The sequence below is a fragment of the Drosophila teissieri genome, chromosome 3R (genome assembly GCF_016746235.2).
Source record: "Drosophila teissieri strain GT53w chromosome 3R, Prin_Dtei_1.1, whole genome shotgun sequence".
Lineage (NCBI taxonomy): Eukaryota > Metazoa > Arthropoda > Insecta > Diptera > Drosophilidae > Drosophila > Drosophila teissieri.
In genome coordinates this window covers 14,856,592-14,872,633 of record NC_053032.1, presented here as the reverse complement: position 1 = coordinate 14,872,633, position 16,042 = coordinate 14,856,592, and the positions used below count along the sequence as shown (strand labels likewise).

The window sequence follows — 16,042 nt, the reverse complement described above, 5'->3', positions numbered from 1 at the left end:
TTTTTTGTTCACTAATTAGTTTGCATACGATTAGTTAAACACGTACGTACTTATGCTCGCATAAGACTTAGGCAACGAACTTGAACCAAACGAAAGACTTAGGCAACGAACACGCCACCAGAGATGACACTTCGCCAGGGATAGTAAATACCTTATCTTTCGGGATGGGGTTGTTTGGTTCCGTTTGTTGAGAATAAGATAGAAATGGTTCTTTGCGATCACGTGAGTGATAAGACGAACATCAACGATTTAACGACCACTTAAAGTGAACCAGCGGATTCTGTACCTTTGAACGATTTCATTCAACTTAATTAGGGAAAAGTTTCGAGTACCTGAGTCATCTCCCTCACTCATAACTCTTCGGCCAATTATGCGTTATGGCCAAAACCGAAAACTGAAACTAAAAATACTGTATCTCTCGGCCTTTGGTCATAAATAAATTCGCCAGTTCAGAAAAGCACGAGTGAGTATAAGGAAAACAATCTATGGGCAGGGCCAAACAGGACAGGAAAGAGTCTGAACGGGTTGGTTTGGGCTTGGGTTGGTCGGCAGTGGGCTTGGAGCGCGATAAAAATCGCTGGCAATTTGTTAAATTTAACGATTTCGAACCGCCAGCTAACGAAAACTGTGCCGAAAGTTGGCCAGTTCGCCCCCGAACCCACCCCTCCCTCAGCTTCGACTGTTTTATGGCCAAATAAATAATTAAAATGATGCGTGGTGTTAAGTGCCGCCACGTCGAAATTTGCGGTGGAGAACAGCCAGCAGAAACACCAGGAATACCACCACAGCCACGGCGATATCTGAACCACACGCAGTCTGACCAGACCATTTCTTTTGAAAATTTGTCATAAATTTATCGCTTTCGCGACCGGGTTCACTAAACCCCCAGCTTGGGCACGTACTTTGTCGCAGTCCGCGCTTAATTGCTTGTCATGTGGCACACATTTCTGCCGCAAATTGGCCACCAGATATGCGACCATTTGTGACGTGACCCTCGGCACGCGGACCACACAGCGGTTGAAGTTCTAGGGCCGCCTAAAACTTTTAACCTTGTAACAAGTCGCCCCTTGGGTTCACTAAAATTTGCCAGCCGACCCGACAGTAAAGTGATTTTGATGTCAAGTAAGGGGATATATTGTAAAAACCATTTTAATATAAAGAATCTTCATTTGCTAAACGGTAAAAGCTGGAAAGATACGCATTCCATGTACCATTTAACATTGTTTTTTGGAATCGGTAAAGGCTTTATGAAATGTAAGGAAAACCAAATCAACCCTCATTAAAGTCGGCCACAACAAAAGCTGACTTTAAACCAGAATGAGACGCAGAATTCGGTTTAATTTCCGTTTTTAATGAAGTAATATGCTTTATGAGTGCTCGACTTCTTGCGCACAGAATGTCACTTGTCGCAGCTTCTTGTCTTTGGAGATCTATTTTTTATAGGTGTACACGATCGTAAAAGACAAGTAACGCATAAAATGAGGTCTAGACTCTAATCTTAACTGATCTTGAACGGCGTTTATCAAAAACGAAAAAAATGGGAAATGGAAAATTAGGTAGCAAGTGTCTCATGTATGTATGTGCTTCTTAGTAAATGCTGTCAGTGGAAATTTTCAAGTACTGTAATTTTAAGAAATCTGTTTTAATTGGAAGCCCCTGCAGAATGGGATGTCTGTGCCTGAGGAAGGCCGCTTCCTATCCCTCAGTTCCACAGGACATCATGAACACCCTCAAGAAGAATACAGCACGTAAGAGGTCTTGGAGCTGTGGCAGTCCTGAATTTTGATATCATAGCACTCCCCAGTGAGTCGCAGTCAGATCAAGTATCTGTATATTCGATTCAACCAGTTTTCAGGAGGAGAAGAACCTCCAAGTCACCTGCACAAGTACAACTTCTATTCTGGCCTGCTTCAACTGAACCCCTTACTTCCCACCATTCTGAACTCCATGTTCGGGGATAAAGTGAAAATCACCTTTTTGGATTTCGCTCTGTTTCTGAGCACCTTTCAGGCCCATTCGCTTAAGACCTCCAATGAGCTGAAAAATGCCATGATGGACAAGAAATTAAAGTGTAAGTGTACCAATATCAATAATAATGTTTTTGCTTCTGAGAAATTTAGGAAACAAATTACTGACTGCGATATCCTCCAAGATCATGTCTTTTGCTCCTTTTTCAGTAATTTTTAACATGTACGATCACAACAAGGACGGTCGTATCACAAGGTATGACTTAGTCATAGTTGTGCACAAGTTGTTTTCAAATCTTTTGGATCACGTACAAATCATGCGCATTGTGGATTCCATGATGAAGGAAATGGATAACTCGAACTCGAATCAAATACTATTCCCAGACTTCTGCAAAGCGTTGGAGTGCTTCGACATGACCGAAATGATGGTCACCAGGATACCCGAGTTCCATGGACGAACTACCGATGATTTGCAATAATTAATAGTCCAATTTGATTTATTTATCCAGCTGCACCCAAATTTACAAGATCTACCCGCTAAGAGCCGTTAGAAGTGGTGTTAAAAGTTTTAGAACATTATATAGGGCGGGGTTCAACATTTTTAACAGACTAAAGTCTCCTGATGAAACTCTTGATAGTGCGCTCGATAAGCCGGACAGAAGAGAGTTATTTAAACATGTGGATCCCGTCGTTCCAGTCGAAGAATCAAAGAGTCCGGCTGCTTTAGATGTTTGAATTATATGTAGAATGAAGATCTGAAATAAACGAATATTATTAAACCATAACAAATATAATTAAACCTATATCGAACAAAACTCACGGTAATGACACAGATCCTTGTGACACAAGCTCGCTTGAAAACTACTAACATTTTTTGAGTTTTTCTAGATCAATATATTTCTGTGCAACTATCAAACTGAACTATACGCCCTGTGTATATATAGACCAATTCCTCAAATATGACCGATCAAGATGGCCGTGCACAGATACTGCATATCGGGGCAATATAGTTCGTGAGTTAGGTTTGATTTGGCTGAGGTCGTTAGTCAACACAATCACATCAATGGCCAGCCCCCGAATGCGAAATTTTATGACTCTATTAGGGCGAAATTCGCATGGCGACGTGGAAATAAGGTAAGGAAATAAGGTAAGCCAACAAAATGCCAACCGAAAAGCCATAAACTTTACTACCTTTGACTCCAGCTGATTGTCCATATATGCGGCTATGCCTCTATATAGTCATACTCCCATTGAGCGGATCTTTCGGGCGCGTTGAAGGAATTTTGCGGGACTGCCTGTTGTATTTTCGCTTAGCAACATAAATAACATTTTATTGGCAATTTGGTTGCGAAATTAATGTGCATACAGTTGGCAACTTTGGTAATTTATGCAAATAAAACGATCGTAAATTTGGCATTAAAACGCTTATTAAATGATCGTTTATTAACCCACCGTTCTGTTCAGTGCAGTTCGGTCCGCTTAATTTGGCAAAATGGATAAGCCCCTCGCTGGTGCAACAAGGTTGCGATTTGTAGCACTTGCATAAATTAAGTGATTAACAGAATTGTTCTCAAATGTTGGCAGCTACTTACAAGATTAATATAATTTACGATCGGACCGCAACGAAATTTCCGTGTGTCTATAACTTCTGGGAAATCGCAGCTACGGCGGCTTAGCAATATCTCCTGTTCCCCCATATTGTTTAATGTATTAGCTGGCGCATTGTGTGTTAATTTGACATTCCTTGGGAATGGGATGCGCATCAGGATGAAGATCGGGATCGGAATTGGGAATGGGAATGGGGATGGGGAATGGCGATGGGGCTGTTCAGGTCCAACACTCTGAGGAACGACAAACGAGGCTTGTTGCTGTCAAAAGCAAGAATTATAACCATATAAAATCAGTCGGCATGGCCACTGATTCTGTTGCTGCTGACCTGTCCCGGTCTTTATCTCCACTCCCCCCGTCCTCCTTTTTTCCTGTCCTCCTGTCTTCATGTCCTCCCATCATCATCGTCAGCCCCATCATCATCGTCTCGGGCAGGATTAGCAAAATTAATGCGGCAAGCTGGATGCTGAGAATCCCGAGCTGTCAGCGCTTCGAGTCTTCACTTTATCAAAAAAACCGATGATGACGGCGAAGGGAGCGGGTAAACCATGCTGCAGAGGCTGAAAAATTTCATATTTTTTAATATATATATAATTTATATAATTCTTATGTGCTTACATTTTAAAAATGAAAAATAATGTTGCTCGATGTGATCAAAGCTAATTTAGAAACTATTGCAATTTACAGATATTATAGTTATTTTATACACTTTATTATGTGGCCATTTTATTTCACCACCTAATTTTGCACAATTTGTGAATGCATTGGCTTACATATTTTTGGAATAATAATCTCCCGAAATCATCGCATTAATCAATGATTGGCCTGAGACAACAAAGCTCATTTCATTCATCCAAACCCTTGTCAAAGGTGACACTGCTGCCCATTCCCCTGCCCTCGGTATTATTATTTCCTTTTTCTTTTCTCCCAACCAAAAAAAAATCTAAATATTGATTGATATCCCCAACGGTTTGGAAAATATTTTAAAAGCGCTCAGCGAATGGCAATGTGTCTTTACACTGTGTTATTTTGTCGTTTTGTCCCCTATGAATGCTGACTTGGTAATATACCCGAGAAGGAAGTGAAACTCGTATTCATTCATGAACGAGGTGAATAAACAGTATTGGGATTCATTTAGAAAGCATTCTTTGTTCGACCAGCCCACAGGCAAAGGGCCTACAGCTGGATAATGATGGCTTAATAATTGAAATTTATCAAAATAAATTAGGCAAATCGCCTCTAAATCGAAATAGCACATAAATTACGGGGTATTTGAGGAGGCGTTCGACATTTGAAGTTACACGGAAGAAAAACATGCGTACTCCTTAATAAATGGCACTGGAATTAAACACCAAATTAATACTTTTCCAACACATACTACGATGACTGGTTATGATGTAATAAATCGTATATTCCCCATATACTTTATATCTTTATATATATATACTTTATTGAATTGAATTGCAATTTATTAAATTATTCATTTTCATGGACTGGAAGCTGGGCTAAGCCAAGACCTGGTCAAATAAACCATTCCAATGACAGAGAACTGAGTCCCATAAATTTGGACGGCAATTTACAACGGTCAATTCATAAATTTATTAATGAATTAAGTTATAAGGTAATTTCGCGGCTTCCTCTCCAGGTCGCCAGTTTCCCAGTTCCCCATTTCCCCAGTTGGCCAGCTTGCCAGTTAGCCAGTTGTGCAGACTCCTCTGTTCGCAGCGAACGAAATGCAATCTGCTCAAAACAAAATGATGATCGCTGATGATCGTTGGCAATATATCAACGGCGGAGGCAGACACGGCCTCCTAATCGAATATTGTGGGCCCAGCGAGCCGGTTTCGCGGATTCTCGGAACTGGCCCAAAAGGGATGGCCAACAGCGCAGGAGGAGAGAAATTTAAATGAAGCTGTGGCAGGAATGCAGGAGTAACGATGGATGGTATCGGGGGATCGGCTTAGTTCTATGCCTCGGACATGATTAGCAAACACGACTGGATCCTGCTTTGGGTACTTCCATAATCGTTATCAATGCCGCACCATCATCATCATCAACATCACCAGCAAAGCAAAGCAATCGCAACAGCAACACACTTTTGCATTTCTTGTTTATAAATTGGAATTTAAAATTAATTAAGTTGTCGTTTTGCGCTTTTATCCAATTTATAACTAATATGACACCGATTATACGAAATATGTTCACTAATTAACGAACAAACACCGCAACTCTCCCGACTCCCCCCTCCAGTTCCAGAGTCCTCCGATCCCTCCAAGCCACCAAAGTCCAGGCAGACACTCAGGCAGCATTCAATGTCGCGCCTGGCTGTGCTCTTCCTTTTGATACCCTTTAAAGAGTGAGAAGCTATTCAACGCCTATAATTACTGGGATAGATTTGGCGTTTACTTGGTATTGAGGCAAAACATTTATGTTTAAGCCACTTGGATTTAATTCAAGAAATTATTTAATTATTTTATTTACCCACTAAGTTGAACAAAATCTAGTCGATTGAAATACTTAACAATACTTATAAATTCCAGTACGGGTTCGAGAAGCAAAGTGGCTAATTTAGTAGGCAATGTATCTGTAAGAGTATTTAATAGTTCGGTTCGCAAAGTTTAACTTTCTATCTTGTTAGTATCCCCGCTGATTTTCGTTGCTTTCGCTGCTGCCGAGTGCTTGTTTGTTCTTAGTTCGCTGCTGATGAGCTGCTTTTGCTTTTCGCCAGCATGCTTTTCGCTCTGTGCTTTCTTGCTGGCAGTGGGATCGTGTCCGCGTGCTCGTAATCTGCTCGCTGAAGACGCGTTGTAAATTGTCTGACAAAGCTTATTTTATTAATTTAAGCCATAAACGCTGGCCTCTCTGACGCTGGAAGCCTGCCTGCAGCTCCTCCTTGGCTTTGCATGCCCCCGTGATGTCCAGCACCATCGACTACGCTACTTGGCGACTACCCGACTCCCTGATTCCGATGCGCAAAACCGCTTCGGGTTCGGAATCAGTTCCATACCCGGCACCAATTTATTGCCATCGTAAAAAGCCGTTTTGCGTTTTAATAAGCCATGTTCGGCTCTTTCGTTTCGGTTGTTAACAGAAGGCGTCGACCATTTCTCTGTCTTTGGTCATTTTTTTGTCATCTGCGTTCTTCGGGCATAACTGAGAAATCGGACTGGGGTCTTGGTGTCTTGTAGTCCGGCGAACTGAAAGTGCCAAGAAATTGGCCAATTGAGTGACACTGTTTTATGGAATTCCAAAGTTATGATCAGAGACACTTATGGCAGCTTGGGAAATATGAAGAGGTTGAGCGATGAAGTAAAAATGTGTAGGCAACTCAAAACAGCAACTATCGAACAGTCGTATAATAAATTGCATTGAATAGGCACCTGTCTCTAAAGCTCGAAGGGTTTTTTATGAATTTCCCGCATAGATTGGTTAAATTACAGAAATAAAGAATGAACGCTTCCCTCGCCAGCAAACCAAATAACCAAGCTGACCCCCAGTCGACCCCCACAGTCCCACTTGATCTCGAGTGTGGGTTGCAGAGGATTAGGAGGAATTATGGGGAGAGGAGGAACCCACTCCCACCGCCAGTATCCAGCACATAATAAAAATAAATATGTCAAAATTAAGTAAGCAGCAACAAGTTTCAGAGAGATAAGAAACGCACACAAGAAGTAATAAAAGCGAGGAGCGGAGGAGAAGAGCAACGAGAACCCTTTGCTGGACGTAAAACAAGGCGTTGAAAACAGTAAAAAATTGGCAAGAGCCAACGGAGATTCTGCTGAGCAAACAACCTGGCCAGCCCATCAAGATGCCAGTCGAAGTCCAACTGCAGGTCCTGTTGGCCATCCTCATCCTCATCCTCATCTTGGGCCACATCCACATCCCCATCCCCATCCCCATCCACAACTACATCCACACTCACATTCACGTCCACGTCCACGTCCATGGGCGATGGGCATGAAAATCGTTTACAAATAAATCAGAAAGCGATAAATAAGGATTTTGTCTCGTAATAACTCAGCGGGAGCCATTTAACATGCAATCATAACGAATCGATGCTGAACGCTTTAGCAGACGGACGGAATTCGGACGGACCCCAAAACCAGGCTCAAACCCCAGACCCATCTCCAAATGCATGCGAATTGGATTCACTTCAAGAAATTAAGGGTTCTGTTATCCTACAAATATTCTAGATTATTTTTATACAAAATTAGTAATATTAAAATGGGATACATTTTTCAATCATCAATAAGTAAATCTGTATTCTACATAATTTTATTCAGTTGTCATATTTTAATCAAACTTCTACAGCATATGTGTTTTTTGTGAAATTTTGATTTCGGACAGTGCTTTAAGTGTCGAATGGAATCTGAATCTGGATCGGAGGATGGCAACACGCTTTCACACCAGGCAGTCGCCAAGTGGCCAAGTGGCTGGGCCTGGGATTGGGATTGGGATTGGAATAGGGACTTTTGGCCAGAATGGCAAGTGGCCAGCAAGTGTGTGTCGAATTGTTGTTGACTTGCTGCAGTTGTCGCTGTTGGCTGTTGCTTTTTTTCCCCCTGATCCTGTTGTTGTTCTGGCCCGGGGCATGGAAATAAAGTTGCAACATGGTCGTCTCGATTCTCACCTCCTGCCTTGCCAGTTGAGTTGAGTTAGCACAATGACAGGGGCGTTGGCGAGTGACGTTTGTAACATGCTTACCCCTATCGCGGGCTCAATGGCTGAAAAAAAGGACGAACAACAACGCACTACATGCACTTGGGTGCACTTCATAATTCGCACCGACGCCAACAACAATGCTGCTTAATTATGTTGTAAAACAATCTGGCGAGCCGTCACTTCGTAGGAGCAGGTCCTTCAGCGACTTCCTTACACCCACTCCCACTACCACTCCACCTCCCACTTTCTGGCCAATAACTCAGCCAGCCATCAAGGGGAAGTAATTAAAATTACAAAAGCCCAGCGTTGACGTTGAGGCCTTTTGCCATAAAATGGCTGCCAGACACGCAGGGCGTATACGTGATTCCCATGACTAATTGCCAGAACTGTGTCACAGGAAACGAGCTGGCTCGACGGCTTGGAGGCTCAATGGTTCTAGCTCCAGCTCCAGCTCCAGCTCCTGCTCCACTCGGGAATCCCGGCTTATGGGGTCAGGCACGCAGGTCTTATCGCGATGCAGTTGCAGTTAGCTGTGGCTAACAAGAAATTAAATTCCATTAAGCCTGCTCAGAAAGGCGCACGGTGGCCGAGGATCATTCGATTTCGCCGTTTTGCTTTACTATAGATTTCTCATTTTTGTAAAATTAAGTTAAACTCTTACCTGTTTCTTTTTCTAACAAAATAAAACCTTCAACCCATTGTAGGAACTAAAAATATATATTTAAAAAACGTAAATTTATCTATATATTTCTTTTCTAGTATGAGGATAAACTTAATAGATTTCCAATAATAACAACAAAATTCCTGTTCAGAAAGCAAACAGCCTTAAGCCCACTGTTCTGGGCTCCCTGTAAGCCCGGCTAATGAAGAGGTGGTAATTTATGTGAACATCTTCACCTGTTCCTAGACACGATTTAATATGCCAGCCGAGGAGTCATGAATGAGCCGAACTGCCGGGCTCTGAATGAAGATGTGGGCTCAAGCCCTGGACCCGGCAATAGGCAATATGCAACGTGCAACTCGAAGCCTGCAACCTGCTAGTCGCTGTCTAGTTAGTTAGCCGGGCCTAGTGAGTTGGCCGCGGAGTGCAGGATTAATTAATTGCCGCTGCCTCGTCAGCAGAGCGGCCGACATGACGTATACGTGACATTTGAGATATGTTCAGCCGCTTAATGTGCGACATTTTGTTTGTTTTGCAGCCCTCTTTGCTGCCGTTGTTCTTGTTGTTGTTGTTGTTGTTGTTGCTGCTGTTGCTTTTGCTCTTCTGCTAACAACTTTCGACAATCATCAGTAGCTGCTTTGCATATTTGTGCATATTTGAGCCCGGCCGTCGGCTGCATAATGATGCTGCAGTTGCAGCGTTGTCAAATGACTTGCGTAAATTTATCGTAAATGCCATCAGCTGCAGTTGAGGCTGAGCTGAGCTCCTCCACGGATATTCGTCCGTCCGTCATTCAGTCATTCAGTCATTTAGCCATTCAGTCAGGCAGTCAGTCTGGCATTCGGTCAGTTTGCCAGTTCGTCAGTTCTACAGCCAGGTAGAGATGGCCAATTGCGCGCGGTTGCCAAGGCTACTAATCCTCGTTAATCCATTCAACTGCACTGATGCACCGCCAATAATGCAATCTGAATAATATTCAGAACAGCGAATAATATTTTGTTTGAATATTCTGAACCTTAAATTAACTAAATCTTTATGTCATAAAAATCGGTTTTCCATTTTAGGGACTGTAATTGAGTTTCTCCCATTGCACGCAAATTTCTCTGAGTGTTCATGGAAAACTCTGGTAGCTGCACATAAATTTGGCTTTGATTGTAGTCTTTGCTGAAGAGCTTCCTTCTGCAGCTCCGCTCCTATGATATGCTAATGAAATTCAGGCCAGGAACCATCCAATATTCCTTTACAAGATCAGAGCAGCTAGTGGTCTCGATGCCAGACCTGGTGTGTCAACGGTCTATGTCGTTTGACACATTTAATTGGAAGTCAATTGGCCGGGCCAAGAGTGATTGCTGAGGTGGCAATTGGAGCTGCCACAAAGGTGTTGCTAATGCTCGGGTATCTGACTATCTGGGTATCTGGGAAATGCAAATCCAGTTAATCACTGAATCGATCAAGGAAGTCGGTGCGACTATCATATCAACGCATTAGAATTGCAAATAGATATGTGGAGTAGGGAAATCTTAGTTCATGGGGGGATAATAGGTATAGGTATAGGTAACATATTTTATGTATTTTGATCAAAGTGCTTAAAGCTTCAAGAAAATATTTAATTTAAATGTAAATAAAAATGTTTAGTAGCCTTGAGTACAGGAAATTTAAGCACCACCAGTCTTTCATTATGCAAGAGCCTATAAATGAATTCCCCTTCGAGTCCAGCGAATCTGAAATACTCCCGTTGAAAGAATGCCAAATTCGAGGAGCTCGCCAAACACCCAAAGGACCCAAAAGGCGGCGACAATGGCGCTCCAATCGAAAGAGAAAGACGCACATTTGCGACATTCAATGGAGCTGCGAGCCGCAGGATGGGAGTTGCGCAGTTGCGGAGTTGCGAACCCGGGTCTGGGTCCCTGTCTCATTGTCATGCCCGGCTTATTGATTGGAATACAATGGATCCTGAAAGTGTGCTTACAAGCGCCGTAACTCAAACAAATTGCAGCGCCCAAACGCCTGACTCAAATGGACGGCGGCAGCAGCAACAGCAACAGCAACAACACGGCAGCAAGTCCGCAACATCAGCAACCTCAGCAACTGCAACTGCAACTGCAACAGCAACATACAAGACAACAACGACACTGATCAACAGGCGCGGCGACGTGGATGCGTCGCATATTCGAGCAGGGACAGTGGCGTAGGCGAGGGGGCCGAGTGAATGCGTTTTACAAGATGCCTACACGACAGGACAGGAGCGGCCAGTCAACAGTCACCAGTCAGCCAGTCTCCCAGTCACCCAGTCATCCAGTCAGCCCGTCCTAACAAGATAAGCCCCAGACCCACTGAACTGTGGTATGAAACTAGACAAACGTAATACAATTTATTTGAAGGTAATGCATTCTTGGAAGATAACCATTTAGAGGGTTTCTTTAAAGTCCGAAAAGGGAATGCGAAAGTTCCAAAAGGGAAATTAAATATATATTATAATTAGTATGCACACTAGCATTTGAATAATAAAACATTAGATTATTTCCATCCACCCCTAATCAAATTGTACATCTGTTACAAGTTCACCATACTCATGTGTGGGAAATATGATAATTCATAGGTTTTGTTACACAGTCTGGGTGTGGAACCACTGTGCCGTCGGCTGATTGTTTCGCCTGTGGCCGCCACTTGGCCTCCCTAAATTATTCCAAACTCGCCTCGAGGAGCCACACGGACCCAAGGAACGGACACGGACACGGACCAGAGGCGCTACTGACGCGCTTATGTTAAATTTACCAAACAACCGATTTGTATGCAATTTTGCGATCAGCAAGACGGCGGGGGCGGGTGGGGCGCGGTCCGGCTGAAATCCAAATCCCAGCGAGACATCATGACGTCGCGGATTTGCAGGGTCGGTGGCCAGGTTCCACTGCCTCCGCTCAGTCCCAGTTTCCATCCCAGTTTCCATGCCAGTTACCATCCCAGTCGCATTGCCATTGTCTGAGTCTGCGCCGCCGTCGCGAAGTCTAGTTTATTGGCGCGACTTTTTATTTGCATTCGAAATGTTTGCCGTTTTTATGCTCCTTTTGCCAGCTTTGTTTTTGTTCGCGGCTGCTGGCTGCACGTGATGTATGCGACGTGAACCGCCCGCTGGACAGGCCACTCGACACTGAGAAAAAGAGTGTTTTCGAAGTTAACATTTAAATGTGAACTGAACATTATTCACATTTATAAATAAACTCATATCAGACACCAGTTCGTCGCATTTCTCATCGTATTCCATTAGGCATTTATTGTGCTTACATATTTTCTTTCAGTGAGCCTCGCTTAGCCGAGAGGCCACACAATCGCCATAAGTTTTGGCCGCTCTGCAATTATTTGCGGAATATATATTGACTCGGACTGGAGTGCCTGGCCCAGACTGGCCAACTCAACCAGGAGACTCTCCGCGGAGCATGTCTTCTCCACATCCCCGACTCCTTCGGCTTTGACTTGGACTTGGACTTGGATTTGGACTTGGACTTGGACTTGGACTAGCTGTGACAGGCCATACAAGGAAGCCTAGCCTGACCGCCAATCGTAAATGTTGCTCGTGTTGCTGTTGTCGCTTTTCTGACTGCGACTGTAACTTTGACTCGACTCTGGATCTGATTCAGATTCAAATACTGATTCTGATGCTGATGCTGAATTTGAATCCGACTCCGGCGTTTTTGGTTTCTGGACTGGCACTTAACTCGTTCTCTGGCTAATTTGTCAGGGAGTTTCATTCGCAATGGAATCCTTCAATCCATTTTCATTTCGTTTCTTAAAACGTTGATAGAAAACCAAAATTAGGCATAGTTATCTACAGGTTTTATTAATATTCTTCAGCTATCATGTAGCAGCTATCAACTTTCAACTTATAAAGAGCCATGCAGAACTTGATTACTTACCGCTTACCATTATTGCAATGCAGCTCATTAAAAATAATCATCCATTTGGCATTTTAGCTAACAAGCTCTTCAGCCAGCAATCGCAGATCAAGCCACTCATAATTCCGCCAGCAAGTTGATTCAATCATACACACAAGATGGCCAATTCGAGACAAAACCCAGCATTAGCACCCATTGTAAGAGCCAATCTTTGAGTACGGAAAGCTAACAAAGCCCCGCACCCACATAATGCTGGCTACGTTCTACCCACCTACTTACTCGTATAAGGCCAATTGCACAACAGCCCCAAGTGTCAAATTAGACAAACAGCGGACCCAATGCAAACTGCGAAACTCGGAAACTCAGAAACTTAACTCAACTCAACTGGAATCAAACCAAATCAAATCAAATGCTCGTTGCAAATTGCATTGCGCTCACTCGCTGTCGGGCTGCTAATTTTCTGCGAATAGAGCCCCCCGAGAAGGATCGAGAAGATATATAGTGGTTCGTCGGCGGATTTGCATGTGGGTGGTCCGCAAATTGCAGGAACGTGAGCACAATTTTTAAATTAACGGCCCAAAAGTGGTTAGAACGGCAGCAGCAACGGTTCAGAATGGCAGAATAGCTCAGAATGGCTCGAAACGGGGAGCCGGGGAGGTGGGGCCCTCGGGGCACATTCCTGCCACAAAACTGTTGCAATTAATTGCATTAAAGTTCTAAATTGTCAGCCAGCCCCCGCACCACCCCGCCATCTCCCACTCGCATTGGCGTCTTGGACAAACTTTGCAACTGCAACCGCAAAGCGCCGCATTTTCCACGAAGACGCACCGCACTGTGGTTAAGGAGTTATACCTTTTAAAATTATGCATATAATATATATCCATATGTTACATATAAGCAAAGTTATAAAATATTGGAATATATACATATAAGAAACATATTTTAATGAAAAGAAACAAAGAGAGAAACAAGAAGTTAAAGTTATATAGACAGATATTTCCAAATATACAAAGTATATTTAAATAAGGGTTTAAAATATAAACACAAATGGAAAAGAATTAAACTAACCTAATGTTACCTAATGTAACCTGTGAAAAACGTATCATGAGTATTTTATAACTTTTTTGAGAAATGTAAATTCAATTTATTATTGAATGATCATTTAGTTTTGTTATTTGAAAGCGTAAATCTCTAATAAAGATACACAAATGGCTGGGATTTTATAAGTGTGTTAAAATATACGAATTGAGAATCAATCACCATATTTACAGGGTATGCCTAGCCACTGTGCAGAGTCGACTCGTCGGTCGTCATGGTCGTGCCTTTCAGTTCGAAACGTGATCGATAGACGGACTACCACTGGCAGTTCGTCGGGAACTGCAAATTGGCCATCGCATTCGCATTCGCTGTTGCTGTTGCTGTTGCTATTACTGTTGCTGTTGCCAAATGTTTGGCCTTAGTCAAATTATGTTCTTTGGCCAGTTTGATAATGAAACGGCCAGTGGAATGGAGGTGGGGGGCTTCGGATGGGGAGGGACTGGCTTCGGATCTGCGTGGCCCCCAAAATTGTTTGCTCACACCGTCCCGAAGCAACGCTAATGATTACGTGTTATCGTGTTGTAATTTTACACAGGGCCCTAATGATGAGTCTCGAGTCTGATTGGGTCGGATGGGATCGGATCGGATCGGAATGGATCGGTGCGGTGCGGTGCGATGCGGTGCGGTTCAGTTCGAATGGTATCCTATGGGATGGACCTAGGGATAGGCATATTCACATCCATCTCCATCTGCGAACGATCGGAGCGAATCGATCTGGCTCCGGGTTAGACACTAACTGGGCTCATCATGGAGCGTTAACAAGCTCATTTTTCTAAACTTGACGTGCTGAGTCCACCAGCCATCCAGCCAACTAGAGATCCACTTAGGCAAAAGATCTTCGCAGATTATCGGAGCCAGCGAACGGGCCAATTTACTTGGCCACTTTCGGACATTTGGACGTTTGGACATTTGGACGTTTGGGCGCTCGGACGGTGGGATCATAAATTGTTTATAATGGCATTGAGCGCGTTATGTCCTGGCACTTGGCCAAAACCGATATGTGGTGGGCTCAATATGCAATGCATATAAAGAGTAAGGAATTTCTAACAGTTTTGATTGATTGCCTAACGCATGAACACTTGACACTTTCTGTAGCTGTTCTATTACGTTTCTTTAAAGTAAACCTAAATGAAATTTAAATTTTATTATATTTCAGCACTAAGATCTGACTAAGATTTGGCTAAAGATGTTTTTACACGATGTTTACAAAATGCATTCAAATGCATTCGGTCAGTTTTTGAAAAGTATGCAACATAAAGTGTAGCAATTTGAATGGGATTTTATGCTGTTTTCGGATTGGAATCGATGCAACTATAATTATGGACAAAACGATGCCACAAACAAACACCCACGACAAATTTGGTTGCACTGACATAGCCGGGTTTGATTGCATATGGGCCACCATAATAAACTGAACTTCATTGAATGCTGGCCGAAGACAAAACACTTTCCAGCCAAATCAGATGGCGGAAGAAAGGCAGGGGAGTCCACGAAGTTCTTGGGGAGCATATTAAATTGAATTTTTATGTTCTCACAGCCCGGGAAAATCATGTGCCAGGCCATAAAAGCCAAGGATCGCCTTGGTTCAGATTGTTCAGTTTGGTTCGGTGCGGCTGCGCTGAGTGTGTGGGTTAATAAATAGCCCCAGAAGCAGCGAGTTACGGGGGGCACCAGCGGGTTAAGCAGGGCCCTCGATGGTGCGCCAAATTATGGTTATTTAAATAAACAGCACACGATTTAATTTGGTGGCCCAAAAGTGTTGCCAGCGCACCTCCGAAATTGGAGGACTGACGCGTCGACGTCTGGAAATTATGTTGTAGTTGGGCCCGATCATGCGGCAGGATAGTTGCAGCTCCTCCGCCGATGAGGATGGTAATGATGATGATGATGATGATGATGATGCTGCTGCTCCGGACGGAAAGGGGTTGTGCCATCAACTCTTGATTGAGTAACGCCCCAGAACTGGCGTCTAATTACGAGTGCCAGGAGTTGGACGACTTGCAACGCCGCTCTGGATGCGTCATTAGCCGCTCTGTGCGGCATTGACCCTGCTTAATCGGCGATAAGACTCGTGATAAGCAAACACGCAAAAGGCCCAATGAACCAGCATGCTGCACAGAGAAGTATTGAAATTATTATTAATATTGTTTGTACAA

General features: G+C 43.4%; 1 protein-coding gene across 3 annotated transcripts; it reads left to right on the top strand.

Moving 5' to 3' along the window:
- The first annotated feature begins 1,601 nt into the window (after positions 1-1,601).
- LOC122620941 (calcineurin B homologous protein 1) lies at positions 1,602-3,390 on the top strand. Of its 3 annotated transcripts, none has more exons than XM_043798632.1 (5): positions 1,602-1,748; positions 1,805-2,071; positions 2,178-2,788; positions 2,856-3,114; positions 3,171-3,390. In XM_043798632.1, exons 1-3 carry the CDS (start codon positions 1,664-1,666, stop codon positions 2,444-2,446), a joined length of 621 nt encoding a protein of 206 aa, XP_043654567.1. In that variant the 5' UTR covers positions 1,602-1,663; the 3' UTR covers positions 2,447-2,788; positions 2,856-3,114; positions 3,171-3,390. The 3 variants fall into 3 exon arrangements, with proteins under 3 accessions (XP_043654567.1, XP_043654568.1, XP_043654570.1); XM_043798633.1 differs by having other exon boundaries at positions 2,856-3,101; positions 3,171-3,389; XM_043798635.1 differs by lacking the exons at positions 2,856-3,114; positions 3,171-3,390 and having other exon boundaries at positions 2,153-2,312.
- The last annotated feature ends 12,652 nt before the right edge of the window (positions 3,391-16,042 follow it).